This window comes from Eschscholzia californica, unplaced genomic scaffold, assembly GCF_041429995.1.
Source record: "Eschscholzia californica isolate CP2 unplaced genomic scaffold, dmEscCali1.0.p SCAF_3, whole genome shotgun sequence".
In the NCBI taxonomy this organism is placed as follows: domain Eukaryota; kingdom Viridiplantae; phylum Streptophyta; class Magnoliopsida; order Ranunculales; family Papaveraceae; genus Eschscholzia; species Eschscholzia californica.
The window spans coordinates 12236824-12256455 of record NW_028238420.1 but is presented as its reverse complement, the minus strand read 5'-3'; the positions used below and the strand labels follow the sequence as shown (position 1 = coordinate 12256455).

The window sequence follows — 19632 nt, the reverse complement described above, 5'->3', positions numbered from 1 at the left end:
ATATACACCTAGCTTAACTAGATACATTTTAGCTTCACCGAAGTCGAATAGTCAGGTCGTCCCTCCAGTATTCGTGTTGGGACGAAAAACACATTCTCATCGGTACCCTAACATGCAACTATTTCTTCTTGTTTTGGAAAAGCATTTATTGTGTCAACCGTCGAAATAATACTCTTTTATTGTGAAAACATCCTTCACCCACAATCTCAGCAGATTCAGAACTCGCCCGTTACTCCCTCGACTGAGATAGGCTTTTTAAAACATTACTTATCTTATCACACACAGAAGTGGCACAACCAAGAGTCATATCATAACGTTCAGAGGGATCCCAATCACCATACCAGTCGGGCGGTCAGAGGTGTACAACCCCTGAGCCCCGAGGGTAAGAACAAACAGGCTTACAGTCCAATCGAGCGGTCAAGGGTAGCAAATCCCTGAGCCCCGAGAGTCCAACCTAAATGAGAATCCTGGCCAGAGAGTGGAGCACTACAACTGCCAAGACCCTCATGACTCGTCTCAGTCCACTTCACCAATCACATACAACATACGAAATCGTTATGTTTTCAAAACATCGATTTACAATCCGTTTAGAAAACCATTTCTCTAAAAATCATTCGTAAGATATTTTCCATATATAAACCATCACATCAATAAGGAAAGTTCACGATAACAGTTCCATTGAAATCAGCGTCTAAATCCTCAAAACTGCCAATCGATAAGCACTATTAACGATACAAACTTTATCGTAACCATTAACGAAATAGACACAGTCAACGTCGTAAGTGTCATGTCTAGGCTAGGGGTGTACTTGAACCGAGCCTATAACGAGCTGCTCGAGCTTGGCTCGACAATTACTCGTGCTCGACTCGAAAATTAACGAGCCCGAGCTTAATTCGAGCCCAAAATCATGCTCGTTTATATAAACGAGCCGAGCTTGATCATTCTTTAGTGTATCACGAGCTACTCGTGAACAACTCGTCTAGTACATAATTATGATATGTATTGAAACTTGTACAGTTGTACATGGAATACAGACCATCATCAACAATTAATTGTGTCTATACAATTACTGAAGCATCCAGAGATTAAAATGAAGGGGGTTCAAAGTAACTTGTTCATCTTCTTCATTTGCTCCATCGAAGAGAAGTCTGTGTTATTCTCCTTTTGTGCAAGCTACAACATCAAGGAAAAGTAAGTGAATCCTAAAAAAGCCAAGTCTTCTTTAAGAAACAGATAATCTTTTAATCCTCATTCATTTTATTTTTATTATAAGTAATTGAATTTGCTCCATCAAAGAAAAGTCAGTGTTATTCTCCTTATTTGCAAGGTGCAAAATCAAAGAAAAGTAAGTGAGTCCTAAAAAAGGTAAGTCTTCTTTCAGAAACAAATATTCTTTTAATCTTCTTTCATTTTTATTTTGGTTAATAAGTAATTGAGTGGAAGAAAGTCTGATGACATCTAAGTGTTTGTTTAAATGTCTAAGTGAATTTTTGAATGTTAGATGTTAAATCTACCACTTTAGCAAGATATGTGAATATATTTTTCTGCCTAATACTTAGTAATCGTGCATATTAATTTCGTTTATAAGCTAAATAATCTTGAATTTGTAATGTCTCTGTTACTTTAAGGGGGTAATTTCTAACCATGATTAGTATCTATAGTATTATTCTAATTATATATTTGTTAGTCCTTTTTTTTTGATGAAATATATTTGTTAGTCCTTAGTAATTTAGTATTCAGTATTCAGTTTATAAGTTTCACACATACATAATGGATGGTGAGTAATATAATAAGTATTTATGTTAACATCAGGTAGTGAATTCAGTTCAAGCTTCTTCAAGTGATGCCATGGTTGATGAGACTTGTAACGGAAATCATGGAATCCTTGAGGGTGATTCAGGAGTTAGCGCTATGGCTGGTAATGCAACACAACCAACAGAGGAAACCATCAATGTGTCCAACGTTGGAACCGAGGGAAATATTGGAGAGAATGAAAAAGAAGATATATTTCAAAAAAAGAAGAGAAAGAAGACATCATATGTGTGGACTGAGTTCACAGAGATTGAAAAATCAGGAATAAAAAAGCTGAAATGTAACCATTGTCAAATTCTTATAGCGACTACTAAGTCGGGGTGCACTACTACTATGCAAAGGCATTTAAGAACTTGCCCAAGACGGATGCAAATTCTTCAAAAGCAGCAATTGTTGAACTTTCCAACTGAAACATCAAACGGCGTGGATGCATCTTTGGTGAGTGCTCTAACAGACGGGAAATATGATCATTCGAAAATGAGAAAGGCAGCTGCTAATTGGATACTAATGCATGAGCATCCTTTTTCAGTCTTTGAAGAAGAGGGCTTCAATATATTAATGAGATGTGGTAATCCTCAATGGGAGAAAATTAGTCGAAACCAGATAAAAAACGATTGTGTTGCAACATATGAGTTGGAGAAGAAGTTGAGAAATATGTTAAGCAAGGTTGGTCGAATTAGTTTAACAACAGACTTGTGGAAGTCAAAAAATCAGAAGATTGAATATATGGTTATCACCGGACACTTCATTGATTCCGAGTGGAAGTTACAGAAAAGGGTTCTTAACTTTGTGCACATTCCTCCTCCACGACGTGGCGTACACATTGCTGCTGCCATATTCAAGTGTTTAAAAGAATGGGGTATTGAGAACAAAGTATACTCCATATCTGTTGATAACGCTTCGGCCAATGATGTAGCAATCAAGAACTTGGCAGAAACATTCTCGAAGATCCAAAAGTTACCTTGCCGTGGAAAATTGTTCCATGTGTGCTGTTGTGCGCATATCTTGAATCTTATGGTTCAAGATGGAATTTCTCAAATTCAAAAAATTATTGAGAAGGTTCGTGACACTATTGTATTTATTAACCAAAGTGAAGCAAGATTACAGAGTTTTGCAGAAATTGTGCAACAATGTCCTTTACCATCGAGGAAACTTATTCTTGATTGTAAAACTCGCTGGAATTCTACTTATGATATGCTGGCATGTGCATTAAAATTCAGGGAAGCATTTCCACTATATGCAGAAGCGGAGACATCGTATGATTGTTGCCCAACACCGGAAGAGTGGGATAGGGTGCAGAAAGTTTGCGAAATTTTGGAACCATTTAGCACAATTACTAATATCATTTCAGGAAGTGATTATCCTACTTCTAATTTGTTTCTTGGTGAAGTTTACAGGGTAAAAATGGTGTTGGACAGAAATACAAATGACGAGAATGTGTTCATTCGGGACATGGTCGCGAAGATGAAGCTTAAATTTGACAAGTATTGGGGTGAATGTAATTTATTGATGGCCATAGCTAGTGTTCTGGACCCAAGGTATAAGATGAGAATGATAGAATTTTGCTTCCCTAAAATTTACCCTTACAATGTAAGCGAACAAATTGCAAACGTTCGTGAGGCTTTGAATGAGCTTTATTCACATTACGTGGAGATGCATAAGGATGAAAATACAAGTCAAAGTGTAGGAACTAGCTCAACAATAGCCAACATAAGTAGCGTTTCGGACGCTAGTGACCGGAACACTAGTTGGAATGAATTTAACAACTATATGAGGAGTGTTGAAACTATCCAACCAGAGAAATCTGATTTAGAAGTTTATTTAGAAGAGTGTTGTTTTGTTTATAATGGGGAACCATCCGCCTTCAGTGCCTTGGAGTGGTGGAAGGTAAACCAATTGAAGTATCGCACATTGTCAAGAATAGCTTCGGATGTTTTGGCAATTCCTATCAGCACTGTGGCTTCCGAATCTACTTTTAGTGCTGGAAGTAGGGTAATTAGCACTTACCGTGCTTCATTAGCTGCAGATACTGTGCAAACTTTGCTTTATGGTGGGGATTGGGTGCGTAATCTTTATGGCGTCAAGAAGAAGAGCAAAGTAAGTGTCTAATTAATAAAAACAGTACTTTAATTTTGCGTTCAAGATACGTCAATGAATGTTTAACATATCTTTTATAAATAATTGCAGACGGAAAAGACAATAACTGTGGTGAATTTGCCTATTACCGATAGTAAAAAGTAGTGATCGTTTCGGGTATGAATGGTTCAATTGCTCTTCCTACTTGGTTTTGAATTTTTTATATTGTTCAATTGCTCATCCTACTTGACATAAAACATTTTATTCCATGTATATGTCAGAATACTAATATTGTTGTTTCTTGTGTAGGTATTTTTGGATAATTTTGGCATTGGCAATGACAACTAGCAAAGAGAGGGACTGACGACATTTTCGCAACATACAATTAATTATGATATTTTTTTAATGAACAATTGGTTATCATTTATATTGACGAAACAAATATTAAGAATTTTAAAGTGAACATCTTTACTTTTTTGGTTGTGTTCATTAACAATTATTGTTGTATGTGACAAATGATCGGACGTTGTTTTGATTTGAAGTACTTTAATAAACGAGCTTAAAACGATCCGAGCTCGAGCTCTTTCAAACTTATACGAGTCGAGCTCGAGCAAGTCGATACTCTAGGCCCTAGTTTGGCCTATGCCGGGACTTGTCTTGGACTTTTATGTAGACTTGTCCCGACCCTTTTCGAGCTATAAAGTGAACCATCATTCGAGTGAGAGTTTTATCTAATTTTTCTCTCGATTCCAACCAAATATCTCCGAAATTGACCCGGGCCATTCATGGGCCCAAACGGAATTTCTCTTAAAATTGATTTTGAAAATCAAAAGAATCAAAACCAAGACGCACCATTTGTCTAATTCTTCGAATATAAACTTAAGGTTCGTACATGACATGTAGATGTCGACAAGAGTATCTCCCGGATATACATGCATATATAATTGTTAGCCTTGAAATATTATATGATTGCATGTGATGTGAATGCGGAAACTAGTATGGTCATAGAAAGTGTTTCTTTATTCTTGTTTTAAGCACGGATGGGTGCTAATTCGTAATAATTTTAATTTCAAGTTTATACGATCTGCGAATTGTTTGAGTCTTGTAATTAGAGTTTAGGGTATATGAGTCCATTGAAGAAGCTCAAGGATGGGATCTAAAGGCGAGTGGGAGAAATCAATGGAGGTTCAAAGATGGCGATCTAGACGAACCAAAAGGGAAAACAAGAAGCAAACCAAAGGAGATTAGATCTTCTAGGTTAGGGGCCCTACTAGGATCCATATGTGCTTGATTTATTTTCTCGCGTGCATTTACTTATTTACATTTTATGTCGTGGATGGTTAGGCTAAATAGTTCACTATAAACGCATGCTAAGACAAAACGTAAAGTCCCTAAAAGTAATTTTGAGTGTAGTGCCTATCCAGATTAAGACACTCGTTGCGCCTTTGTTTGTGATGGTTGGTCGGCCTTCGCAGAGTACCATATCTACCTCGGACAATGCGGGTAGGCCTATGATAGAGGCCTACACGTCTAAATGGTTCCACTCAACGAGATCATCAAAAGAGTTTTGGATACTCGAGGCAAAAGGATGGATTTAACATAAAACAAGTAATCCATCAACAGAGAGTCATAGTGTATGACCAGTGAAGTAGTTCACTCACCTAAATCGATGGGAATTAAGGGTAGGGCCCTAATCCGCTTAGTCCTTGAGAAATGGGATCTCAGAATCACATTATTCAACTAGGGACGTTTTTCTTGGATAATGTGGCAAAACTAGAGTCTTTTTGCGAAATTAATACTTAGCAAAATCCTTTTTCTGTTTCATGTAGTTTTAACCTAAGCAGGCCAAAAGAAAGCGTACTAGATACCCCAATTCCAAGGATAAATGCGACCTCAAAAGTTGAGGAACGAAAGCAGGCCAAAAGTATCCGGATGAAATCGTTTTCAGTAACGTGCCTTATGTTGGCCACCATGGAGCCTAATCTTCAAAAGAGATTCAGAAAAATGGATGCGCACACAATCATCCGACGGTTGAGGGACATGTCTTGAAACAAATCGCGGTCGAGGAAGTACGGGACTTCCAAGGCAATCCGGATGAGCGTTGAAACGTCTGAATCAAAGAAAGAACTTCAGCTGATTCAGAGGAACAAAGGGAAGAAAGGAATTTACGATCCAATCAAGGTATTTATGTTATCGAAGTTAACTTAGCAAATATAGCCGATTCCCCCTCATGGGTATTTGATACCGGATGTGGTGCTCATATCATTTCTGATATGCAGGAGCTTAAGGGAGTTAGATATTTTTCTAAAAGGGAGCTGGTCTTACGAGTAGCGAATAGAGCAGCAGTTGCTGCGAAAGCTGTAGGAACCTATAGTCTATCTTTGGAAACTGGTCCAGTTTTAGAACTTCATAATTGCTATTATGTACCTTCTATTCCTAGAAACATTATCTCTGTCTCACTCTGTCTCAGTGTTGGACAAAGAGGGATATCACCTTTTAATAAAAACCGGCATTGTTCTTTATATAAAGGTGAAATGTTTTATACCAGTGCTAAGTTATACAACTGTCTCTATATGACGAATATTGAGAACGAAGTCTTTAACATAGAAACCGAAAGACTACGATCTGATGATTCAAATCCAAGTTATCTTTGGCATTATCGTTTGGGTCACATTAATATGACATGCATGAAGAAGCTTTATAAGCATGGACTTCTAGGATCGTGTGACTTAGAATCATACGACACGTGCGAATCCTGTTTAACGGGTGAAATGACAAGGTCTTCCTTTAAAGGAAAGGGAGACCGAGCCAAAGAACCATTGGACCTCATACATACGGACGTGTGTGGACCGATGAGTACTCTCGCGAGAGGTAACTTTGGCTACTTCATCACGTTCACGAATGACTTCACTCGTTATGGTTACATATACTTGATGAAGCATAAATCCGAATCGTTTGACATGTTCAAACAATTTCAGAACGAAGTAGAGAATCAACTTGGCAAAAAAATAAAAGTCATCTGATCTGATCGGGGTGGTGAATATTTTAGCCAAGACTTTGATGCTCATCTTAGGAGTTGTGGAATAGTATCTCAACTCACTCCGTCTGGAACACCCCAGATGAATGGTGTTTCCGAAAGGAGAAATCGAACCTTGCTAGACATGGTTATGGGGATATGCTAGACATGGTTAGATCTATGATGAGTTTAGCCAATCTTCCAAATACGTTATGGGGATATGCTCTGGAAACGACTGCTTTCACACTTAACCGAGCTCCGTCAAAAGCTGTAGAAAATACGCCATATGAGTTATGGGTTGGAGAGATTCCAAAGTTGTCTTTTCTCAAAGTCCGAAGATGTGAAGTTTATGTAAAGCGTTTACAAGGAGATAAACTCGCACCCAAGTCAGACAAATGTCTCTTTGTGGGATATCCAAAAGAGACAAGGGGTTACTACTTCTACCACGAATCAGAGAACAAAGTGTTTGTTGCTCGTGATGTGTCTTCCTTGAAAATGAATTTATTTCCAAGAAGACAAGTAGGAGAAATGTAGACATCGATGAAATTCGATATGAGCAACAAATAAACAAGGATATGGAGATGTCAAGAGGTTTAGCGACTCCTATTTATCCACAAGAAATGAAAGAGGATAATGAGGTCGAGTTAGAGGAACTCGTGGAACCTCCCGTACAAGTCGAATCAAATTCGCAGGAGACATCTCAAGTAGTTGAGAACACTTCAAAAGTTGCTCAAGCCCCTCGTAGGTCTCAAAGGCTCAAGGAGTTATCTTAGAAAACAAACGTCCTACTGTTAGAAGATAATGAGCCGAGTACCTACAATCAAGCTATGACAAGCCCCGACTCTGAAAATAGCTAAAGGCCATGAGATCGGAAATGGATTCCATGTCAGAAAATCAAGTGTGGGACTTGATCGATCTGCTTGATGGAGCAAAACCAATCGGATGCAAATGGGTTTTCAAAATGAAAACTGACAAGGATGGAAACGTTAGCGTTTTCAAAGCTAGACTTGTGGCAAAAGGATACAAACAGATTCATGGTATAGACTTTGATGAAACCTTTTCCCCTGTCGCAATGCTTAAATCCATTCGGATCATTCTAGCAATTGCAGCTCATTATGATTATGAGATTTGGCAAATGGATGTCAAAACTGCCTTCCGAAACGGAAATCTGGAAAAGGATGTGTACATGACACAACCTGAAGGTTTTGTAGATTCCAATGATGCTGGAAATGTTTGCAAGCTTAAGAGATCCAGTTCTCGACTAAAGTAAGCAAGCAGGAGTTGGAATATATGATTCGACGAGGAAATAAAAGAGTTTGGTTTCCTTAAGAATACAGAAGAATCTTGTGTTTACAAGAAGGTTGGTGGCAGCAACCTAGTTTTCTTGGTCTTTTATGTCGACGACATATTAATCATAGGAAACGACATTCCGATGCTAGAATCAGTCAAAGACTGGCTTCGGAAATGCTTTTCCATGAAGGACCTAGAGGAGGCAGAATACATATTGGGAATCAAGATCTATAGAGATAGTTCGAGGAGGATGATTGGACTAAGTCAAGAAACTTATATAGATAAGATTCTTCACAGGTTCAAAATGGAAGACTCTAAAAGAAGATTCATTCCCATGTCACATGGCATCGCGCTAAGCAAGAATCAGAGTCCTGATGAGCTAACATACATGAAAGATATTCCTTATGCTTCAGCAATAGGATCAATCATGTACGCCATGATCTGCACTCGCACAGACGTCTCATATGCCTTGAGCATGTGCAGTCGTTACCAATCGAATCCAGGCGAAGCGCACTGGACCGCTACCAAGAATATTCTAAAGTACCTGAGAAGGACTAAGGATCACTTCCTGGTATATATCGAGGAAGATACACTCAAGGTTCTAGGCCATGTGGATGCAAGCTTTGAAACAGATAAAGACGACTTCAAATCGCAATCCGGTTACGCCTTCTGTCTGAATGGAGGAGCAGTGAGTTGGAAGAGTTCCAAGCAGAACACTGTTGCAGACTCTACCACTGAAGCAGAATACCTAGCAACTTCGGAAGCAGCAAAGGAAGGAGTTTGGATTAAGAAGTTCGTAATAGAACTTGATGTCGTACCTGGCATAGAAGAGGGAATAACTCTTTATTGTGACAACAATGGAGCAATCGCCCAAGCCAAGGAACCAAAAGCACACCAGAAGTCCAAACATATCCAAAGGAAGTACCACGTGATTAGGGAAATCACAGAGAGAAAAGATGTGGTCATTTGAAAGGTTCATACGGATGACAATGTCGCAGATCCGTTAACTTAACCGTTACCTCAGCCCAAACACAACTCACACATGAGGGGCATTGGTATAATAAAGCGCATTGGGGAATGACAACACATGTAATTTGGATTCATAAAGGGGTTTATGTACCTAATTGCTTACATTCGATAAATAAAATAAAAGGAGTTTTATTTTGTCCTTAAAATCTGGTTTAGTATTTTAAGAGACAATCCATCGATAAAGAAGTACTCTGAGTACGCTTGTCAGATACGTGATCTGATGAATGAAACCCTACTAAGTGAACTTAGAGTTATTCATTATCAATTCCCTAGTCCAGGTCATTGCACGGACAACAATGGCTCATGAAGACTAGCACGGGAGGTCGATGAGATAACGCAGTTTCATGGGCTATAGGAATAGTGTATTCGACTCGACTACGTGGGTGTGTAATAAAGATTATACACTGGATAACCCTTAATATGATAAGTACATCAAGAATGATGAAACGTCAAAATACTTCTCATAAAGACAATATTGAAGAGATTCCTCAAAACATGAGTATTCCACTCATCTTATGTAAGGAATGTCTGACTTTGGTTCCGTTAAACACCACGCCGTAAAAGTAAGTTATAAAGGCGGATACTGGGAAGGACGGGATAGACATGAAGCTGAGTGAGAGCGCAAGAATGGATTATGTCCTCCTAATTATATTAGGATATAGTGTCCTCGGGCCACATGATGAGTAACCACAGAAAAATGCATTGCCGTGCTCAAAGGATTAAGAGTTAATCATTTTTCTTGTCAGTTGTACTCGGGATCAAGAAAGTCTGAATGACGTGACGTATCAGATGGGATACTAAGTGACATGAGAATCGAGCTTTGCACTTGTTCTAGGTACAAGTGGGAGTCTGCAGGAGATATCCTTCGACCAAGGATGCAATGCGATCAATTTGTCGGATAGGACAATTGATGAGAAGATCATCAAATGCGGTTGATTTAGGGGTCGTAGTGTTTAGCTAGAAACCAACTACGATCGTCAAATTACGAAGTAATTCACGGCTAACTTCGTTGGGATCCTACAATGGGTTACACAAAGAGTGTCAATTTGATCGGAGGATATGAATAGAAGGACGAGATATATAATCATGGGAGAGTCCCATAAATATGTCTCATAGGCCTAAAGGAAGTTTAGGCAAAGATAGTACAAAAGGCCCGAAAAGGGGTTTTGGGCCTAGAACCAAAAAGAGACTTTTTGGGCTCAGATTGGGTTGAAAATTGGAGGGTCGGTTCCCCTAATATGGAAGACCCAATTTTGGCTAGGTTTGGACGTCACCTCCTCAATGAATTGAGAAAATAGCAACTAGTTGCTATTCTCGACTATTTCCTTAATCTTATTCGAAATGGTCTTTTAGGAAACCAAATTTGAGTGAGACTCCTATTAGGGTTCTATATAATGACTCTTAGGACAGAGAATAAGGTGTGGAATTTCTTTAAGAGCTTTCCTACTCTACAATATCAAGTAGAGAAGAGAAAGTGGGCTAATTCCCAACTATCTATCTAGTCAAAGAAGAAGTAGTTCTTCATCCAACTACCATTGGTGTTCTAGCTAGCAACAAGGTGGGAGATCAAGTTGATTTCTCGGTGTCCCAAGTAGAGGAGCTACAATTGGAGCTTTTGGTCTTCTCGAAAGCGATTGGAAAGGTTCGAGGAAAACTAACGATTAAGGTAATCATCAAACTAGTTTTACTTATTTATCATTATTAGCTTATGCATGTGATCCCGGAGATACTAATGTTAGACATATGATGTCTGAGATTCTGCTAACAACATTAGTAGACGGTAAAACCCAACACCTAAGGCATCGACCGAACCTACGTGAACCCCCCTCATTCCTTTAGAAACCCCAAAGCTAATATGTTCATGCAGAGGGAGTTACAGGGGTGGTTTCCTCTAGCCGACCTCCCAGTTAGGGAAGTATGTCACAGATCGTCAAGGATTCATCTGACCTGCTACCATAAGCCGGGTTGATCCGATGGACTTCAGGTCTGAACTTAACTCTTCAGTCGTTAGTCAACCTCTGGACATTTTATGCATTATCAGAATCCTAGAGGCAACCGTCCATTCAACTGCATAGCATTTCTTTGAGGATAGCAGGGTAAAATTTTGTCTTAAGGACAACATGTTGAACACGTGCCTCAACCGAATTATTTACCTTTAACTTCTCTGTGGTTGCAGGTCTTTTGTCAGGATATAAGGCATCTCTGTCTTCATAAAAAATAGATAAGTTATTTTTTTTTTCATTCAAGTTTATTTAAACTGATAGAGGAAATTTATTTTCAGTAATATATATATATATATATACAATCTTAATACAAACTTTTTCTATTTATTTTTCGCCTTTATTTTGTTTTAACTTCTCTGTTTTGATCAAAAGAAAAGAAAACAAATCTTAGTTATTTGCCAAGTTGCTTATTTGTTTAACATTAACTACAAAATGAGTTTTGAGAAACCATAAAATTTTGATGGCAAAAACTTTAAAAGATGGCAACAAAAATTATAATTTTTTTTAGACCACCCTCAACATTCATTACGTCCTAACTAACCCAGCAACCACAATTATTGAGGAAAATGAACCGGAAAATGTGGGGCTGAAGAAGCATGGAAAAAGCTGACTACTTATGCAGGAATTATATTTTAAATTGCCTTGACAACGCTCTATATGATATCTATTGCCAAACAAAATGTGCTAAAGAGTTGTGGGTTTCCCAACAACAAAAATATATTTCTGAAGATGCAGGAATAAAAAAATATGTAGTTAGACGGCTCCTCGATTTCAAAATGAAAGATGCTAAATCAGTTGTTGAGCATTCCAGGAACTCCGGTTAATCATAAAAAAAATAATGACAAAAGGAATGGTGATTGATGATGCCTTTCAAGTTGCTGCAGTAATAGAGAAACTACCCGCCAACTGGAGTGAATATAAGAAAAAATTGCGTCATAAAAGGAAGATATAGATATGCAATATCTAATCCTTCAAATCAGAGTGGAGGAAGAACACCTCAAACAGGAGAAAAATGAATTTGCTGAATCTTTGGTTTCTAAAGTTCATGTGGTTGAAGAAAAGAAAAGGTTTATTAACTCTAAACCTCATATCTCGCAGAACAAAGCTAACTCTAAAACTAAGAGGGGTATCACTAAGGCTAAAGGAGGACCTTGTTTTGTATCTGGCAAATCGGACATAGAACTAAAGATTGTAGACACCGAAAAACTAATAATAACAAAAACCCTAAGCCTAATATTGCTAATTGCTGATGTCGAAAATTAGCTCCCGGTTAAATCAGCATGAAAAAGGGAGTTGGTGCATGACAACCTCCCTTATGATAGAATATTCTGTTTGGAGAGGTGAGTTCCTCTGTTCAGCTCTGCTTCTCTACTCTGCTCCGCTCCTTTGCTTTGCTTCTCTGCTCCTTGTTCTTTGCTTCTTGCTCCAGCTCTTGATTCCTTGCTCCTGTCGTCTGTTCCCGAGGGGGGAAAACCTGCAAAGGGTTCGAAAACCGCTCCGACGCTCAAGACAGTCAGGGTGTTCTTTGCAGTAAAAGAATGAATATTGATGATCCTTTTGGGGGGCGAGTTATGAGAACTCTGTTTTTGGGGGGCGATCCTTCTGGAATGAAGAGATCTTAGGTTTTAGGAGAGATGGTGTGTTCTTTCTCCAGAGATCGTGTCTTAGAGAAAGAGTCTGTTTTTCCCTCTGGAGCTCGTGTCCTTTGAAGGACGATGTGGGGGCCTTTTATAGGCGAAGGTAGGCCGACTGTTCTTAGTGGCAGTGGTGAGGCGGTGGCCGTCAAACCGTAATAGAAGTTACCTCTTTTGCGTATCTAGGGTTTCTCTTCGAGTCTATCCCGAATTTCTGATAAGTGAAAGTTCCTAAGTTCAAGGATACTTCGTTGATATCTTGCCGGAGTGATAGACTCTAAAGGAGAAGTTTTCTCCTTTAGATACGTGGAGTCCAACCGGGTTTAAACACTTCAAGATGTGTTACCGATTGAGATCTTTTCTGGAAAGTCCGGGATTAAGTCATTAGGTTGCGCAGCGCTGATATCTTCCCAGTTCTGGGCGTAAGATATGGGCCGAACCTGTAGAGACCCCCCCTTTATTGCTTTAGAAATCCCAGGGCTGATCTATCCATGCCAAGGGCATTTTGTGCAGAGCTGGTTTCTTCTGGCTGACCTCCCGATTGTGGGAACGTGTGGTGGACCATCAGGGGTTTTAGCTATCCTGCTGCCTCAAGCCGAGCTGTTTCGAGAGACTTCTGGTCTGACCTTTGACTCTTCAGACGTTAGTCAACGTCTGGACATTTTATGCATCATCATGAGTCCCGCCGCTCCTTAGTTGAAAGTAGAGAGACTAAGGAGTAGAGGTAACTCGTGTGTTTTACTTTTGAAGGCCATAAGTCAAAAATATTACCTGTCCCAGAGCTGTATCGTAAAGCTCTTCGGGCCTTACCTGGACTGTAGCTGTTTGGTGAAGTTTTGTCTTTCTGTTAGTACTCCAGAGCTGATTGATGTTCATGATTTGGAGATTTTCTTTGACTAAGTGTTGTCTTTACCGGAGCTGACCCAGCTGTGCTCTCGTTTTGACGCGTGATTTGTTATTGCGAGACACGTTTCGTCTCCTGCGCAAGTAATTAATTCCTTTCCATGCGTGATTTTCTGACTGCCTACACTGATCTTTTGGATATTTTCACCCGGCAACCTGCTTTGCCATTGGTGGACGCGTGGAACGTCGTGGCTGGTAAATGAGGCACGCCTCCTTGAAATCCGCGGAAGCCTCTTTGATAACCGCAATTCTTGAGCTGTTCGTATTTCCTAATTATTATTCCGTTGAGTGTTTCGAGGCGTGTCTGGTCTATTGCCTTTAATGCTTCTTATCTATTTTCGAGAGGTCTCTTGTTTATCCTCTCTTACTATAAATAGCCTGCATTGGCCTCCCAATTCCTTACTATCAAAAAGTCTGAACAACATTTTGAGATCTCTTTCCTTCTGTTGTTGCTTCGTCATTTTCTTCTTGTTTGCTTCCCGAAAGTTCGGGATGAGGACTCTGTTTGAGTTCACGCCAAGCGTTCGCTTTGATGAATGTTTCTTCATAATGATCGTGATAAAGGATGGGTTTCTTCATAATGGCCGTGATAATTTCACGTGCTATTATGTTTGAGCCCGGAGGAGGGTGAGGCTTGTCAGTACTGCCTACCGCCTAGGTGCTCGTGTGACGCCCCGTGTCCCAAAATAGACACGACCACGCCCCGGCAACTCACAGACGAGACAAAAATCCGGCAAAATCTCCTCTGTAAATCGAACCGGTCGCACCTGTAAAACCTGTCATGCAAACCATACATTCGCATATACAAGAAAAATAAACTAAAGCGGAACCTAAACAAACTCAACTCAGTTTCGGGTCGAAACCCGAACCACATAACAAAATATAAAAGCCTCTTCCACATCGATACAACTTATAAACAACTCTAAGTGTTATATATATACATATTAGAGTTTGGTTCTGCAATAACTACATAACTTAGAAATAACGAAAATCCAATAAACGAAAACCAAAGAAAACGACGCAACACCTCTAGCCTCGTCAAACAAGATCACCGGCTGGAATACAACTCCGCCTCGAGGCTACGACAAAGCACCTGCATACTAACAACTGGTAGGGGGTCAGAATACTCACCGACACGAGTTATTCTGGTAGAAGACCAATCCAAAACCCATCACGTTTTCAAAAGTTCATTTAATAAGTTGTAAACATCATGACAAAACGAGTTATCAATCCAGTTACTGTATATACTATATACAAAACCATTTTTCCTTAATCTAGCAAGCAATAGCAGTGATTAGCTGCCCACCCATGGTGCGCTCCCAATAAGAGGAGAGTTCCTCAGGAGAACCTAGAGTGCGTTAGATAGTACCAGCCCATTTATGGCACTAGCTAATGCACTGCGTCTCCTCGAGAAAGAAACTTACCCCTAGCCGGTAAGCCTCTCTCCCACTAAGGGACTCCGCAATCATTGAAGAGTTTACCTCATGATACATATATACCTTAAGTATCTAAATACGTTTTTCTGATCACCGAGTTCGAATGAGAGAGCCGTCCCCCAATTACCATGGAAGGACCTGAACCTTATTCTCTTCGGTACCCGGTCATGCATCTAATGCGATCTTTTAAAATCAGTTTCATTCATTTATCAAAACCAATATTCATATTCGATTCATTATCTTATCAAACACGGAAGTGGAACAACCAAGAGTCATATCGCCACAAAGCAGAGGGATCCCAATCAATGTCACCTCCCAGGCGAGCGGTCAGGGTGTACGGCCCTGAGCCTCGAGCTGGAGGCACGAGCACCAATGGCCAGCAAGTGAAGCACTCTACTCCCACAGGTCTCATGACTAGTGTCGCCCACCTCACCGGTCTCACACGGATCACACCCGTGTCCACATGTCATCCTACCCTCAATGGCTACATGCCCGTAGGTTGACAAAATCCGCAGTCGGGTACATACAAGAAAATCCCAAGTAGTTCGCAATCATCGTAAAAACAGTTCGAAAGCATTTCTCGTATCACAACAAAACCATTCCAGCATATTTCAGTTCATAACTAAAATTGAGTTTCATGCTACCTAAACTCTAGTTATAATGACGCATATATAACTATACGACTTAGCACATTTCATTATCTATAAAACCATGCTGGATAAAGGATTCAGAACCCCTACCTCAGTCCTTGCATCATCAAAGACCTCCCGCCTACCAGACGACCTAATTCCTCCTCATTCGCATACTCTGAGACAAGGAAGAATGACCAAAAATCGAACAGAAACATTAGGTTCTTATACTAAGAACCTTCGCACAACAAAGCAATAACGTAAAGAAACAAAACATAAAAGTAAATTCGCGAACTCTAAAAGACTTCAAGTATAACCCAATCTTGATCGATTTTCTAACTTCATAGCCATGTCCATTTAGGGTCAATCATACACCATTTTAAAGGTACTCATATCCTTAGCATTTGGTTATTAAATATGTACCCCAAAACCCGAGAGAGAGAGACAACCTCGACAGTTACCACACATACACAACAACACCATAGATATCCCTAACAGCGCATTACGCACTATAACAATCACAACTTTCTTATCGGTGATCGGTATCAATCCATTCTTAAGTCGCTGGAAAGCTTATATCCTTTATAATGTTTTACTATGAGGTGGTTTATCCTAATTCAAATTAGAACCTCTCTGAAAAATACAAAACATACGCAGCAGTGCATCAGTTTCACTGATCGTATGCTGCATGTTAAAACGCTCATATCTCTCTCATCCGAACTCCGAATTATTCGTACTATACCTTTATGGAATCGTATCGAGACAAAATACAATAATGGAGAAGACTCAAATAACATTTGAAACATCTATGATTAGATAACCACTAAAAACTGTAAGCAGTTTTCATGTTTGGTAAACTGCACGTTGCTCGGTAAAACAGCCATAACTCCTTCGTCCATTATCGAAAAGACTTGTACCATACCTATTCGGAAAGCTAACATCCTAAACTACAACTTTCATGTTTAGGGAAAGTGCGTACGAGTACTATAACAGGCCCAAATTATCCGACAACAGTAGACTGAATTTCAGTCCCTCGATTCGTCATTCAATCGATAATTTAACCCAATTATCTTCTCTAACACAGTTTATACATCATAATCACTTAATTCCCATCTAGATACATCTTATAGTTGCATGAATTATAAAAACCCCCAAATTCCATAAGCCTCAAACCCTAGAATTCTGAAACAAGTAAATTATACCATCAAAACATAAAAACTTACTTGATTAAGATGTTTAGCTTGTCCTTAGATGAAACCCCTTCCAATTTCTATAAAATTTGAAACCGAATACTGATGAGTCATGAAAATGCGTCATTTCAATCTCTTAGTTGGAGCTAGTTAGTCCATATCGAGCCGTTACTCTGATGAACTGCTTGATTTTCTTTCTCAGGTGTCTTTTACGGAGCTTAGTGTGAAAAACAGGCGAAATCGGGAGAAATTGATGTTAGGGGCATTTTGGTCTTTTTGGTGGTAAGGGTAGTCTGATAATTTCGGCCCATGATGATACTCAGATGAAAGTAGAAACGAAGACGAACCCAACGGCGAAAACCGAAGTCAAATCGGAGTTGGGATGTGAAAGATAGAGCAAGTCAAAGTGGGGTCAAGAATATCAAGTGACCAAGTCGTCCAGCGACACGTGGCACAAATACGAACGTCAGTATGAGATTTTTCGGTACACAAGTGGGACTCGCGGGATACGCTTTCGGGATGGCAAAGAGACCAAGATCTGGTACACCGGGAAGCATGTTACTGAGGTGGTCCCTAGCAATCTATCTCTTCATCGCCGCACCTTCCTTGAATCGAACGGTTGAAACTGTCTCGCTTCAGAAGGCTTCATCGAAGGGTTGCGTTGCACCTTTATTCATCCAGCCGCAATACACCAAATCTCCATCCCTACAAACAGTACGTGAACTGTTTCTCTATATTCTCTCCCTCCATTTTTCAAAGTTTTTTTTTTCAAATTCAAAACAGAAAGGGATAGAGAAGAATTTGGGAGTCGGTTAGAGGGGAGATCTGATTGATCTTTAGGTCTATATAACAAAAGAGTTCGGTTGAAGGGAGGATATAGAGAGTTGATAGAAGAAAACAGGGTCGAGACAGCTAAAGAACTGAGAGGGTTGTTCGGATTTAGAGTGATATTGGAGGAAGAAATCAAATTTGTTTTGGCCGAGATTTGATGGGTTCAGGCTTATATAACAGAGGAGGATCGGTTTTTTAGAAAAAAAAGAGTTGAGAAGGTTGATAGAACAGTAGAGAGAGAAAACTGAACCGAGATCATCACCATCTTCATCTATCGATTTCTTTGTTTTCCTTTTATCTATTTAATTGTAGTTTCTTTTATTTGTGAGAGATAGAGAAATTACAGAGAGATAGAGAGTTTACAGAGAAAGAAAGAGAAGGAGATTGTAGAGACAGAGAGATATTTTAGAGAGAGAGAGTCTCGGTTGTGATAAAAACTATCATTCGGTTTTATTCTTTTTCTTTCTTTTTGTTTTCTGTTTAGTGAGAGAGAAGGATTATACAGAGAGATTAAGAACAGAGAGAGAAAACATAAAGTTTAGAGAGAGAAAGAGAGTTAAGGAAGGTGAGAAAATAATTTTCTCAGAGAAGAAAATATTTCCGGGAAGACGAGAAAATCGTTTTCCCTAGGGGTGCGTTAGGCAGAATTCTCTGAAAATCAGAAGGAAATCACTTCCTTAGGCTCTGTTTGGTGGAAAATCGCAGAAAAGCTAAGTTTCTTTCTTCTTTTTCTTATACTAATTCAAATATTTATCGTTTCTAGCATGAGTAGCTAAATCTTTTCTATCTAGGGTTTTAGATGAAGTCGTAATAATTATTTTCTCGATAAATTTATTAAAGTTTTTACTATTTTAACGATAAAATCTTCCGGGTTTTTAGACCGTTCATGGACTAAAACTTGAGTTATATAAAGAACTCTCTAATTAGATCAAAATTAAATTGTCATTATCAAAATTAAATTGTCATTAGAATTGTTAGGAAGACGGATTCGAAAACCCTAGGTTCCCTTTTTCTGAATACCGACTTATTTCTTTATTTATTTTTGAGTTTTATATTTTATTTTTATTTTACCACCATCAAACCATTTTTAAATCTCAATAGTTTTAAGGTTAGAATTTAGTTTAACTTAGTCTCTGAGGAACGAACCGGTCTTACCGGAACTATTACTTGACGCCCGTATACTTGCGGGTGGAGACCTTTTAGGGTAATGTTTTAGGCCCATCAAATACTCCATTAAAATTCAGATTACAGAAATTCAGAGTTTTAGAAAGAGAAAGTGTAAGTCTCTTACCAAAATCATCAAAACCTAGCTCAAACAACTCCTTTATGCTCGAATTAAACAAAACCAGATTTTCCCTTTGAAATACTATCAAAATTCTCTCTTTGGTTGAGTTTCTTTTCATTTCCAAACCCAACGCTAGTTCAGTTGAGCAAAAGAGAGTTGGAAAATTTGATTTCTTTTCTTCTCTTATTCATTCCCACGGATTTACAGGTCCCTGTTTTTGTCCCGATTGCAATATACCCCCTAAGTTTTCCTCTTTGCTGATTTGGCCCTTCTTTTGACTTCACCCAATTGTCGAATAGTCCCTCAACTAACCTTAAAAACATGGGATGTTACAGCTCGGGGCAGGGTGATGGTGTCCAGAGGGCTTCTTCTAGGGGTGGGATAATGACCCGGAAGCCCGGTACCCGCTTGGGTCCGCCCGGGTCAGTTAGGTACCGCGGGTACCCGATACCCGTGACGGTAAAAGCCCGACCCCTCAGCCAGGTAGTTAGCAGTCAG

The 19632-nt window shown here is 39.3% G+C and overlaps 1 protein-coding gene, 1 long non-coding RNA gene and 1 pseudogene across 2 annotated transcripts; 2 read left to right on the top strand and 1 right to left on the bottom strand.

Moving 5' to 3' along the window:
- Nucleotides 1-1848: 1848 nt before the first annotated feature.
- Nucleotides 1849-4053, top strand: LOC147548469 (zinc finger BED domain-containing protein RICESLEEPER 2-like). The gene is made up of 3 exons (XM_086668055.1): nt 1849-1918; nt 2117-3909; nt 4000-4053. The coding sequence occupies exons 1-3, from the start codon at nt 1849-1851 to the stop codon at nt 4051-4053; spliced, it is 1917 nt and encodes a 638-aa protein (XP_086524181.1).
- Nucleotides 4054-8439: 4386 nt separating this feature from the next.
- LOC147548468 (secreted RxLR effector protein 161 pseudogene) lies at nt 8440-9126 on the top strand (annotated as a pseudogene).
- A 5518-nt stretch (nt 9127-14644) lies between these two features.
- On the bottom strand, nt 14645-19292 carry LOC147548467 (uncharacterized). Its single transcript, XR_015238810.1, has 4 exons — nt 19141-19292; nt 17052-17098; nt 15940-16006; nt 14645-14870 (listed from the first exon to the last, which is right to left on the bottom strand). It is a non-coding gene; the product is annotated as an uncharacterized LOC147548467 (long non-coding RNA).
- Between the last annotated feature and the right edge of the window lie 340 nt (nt 19293-19632).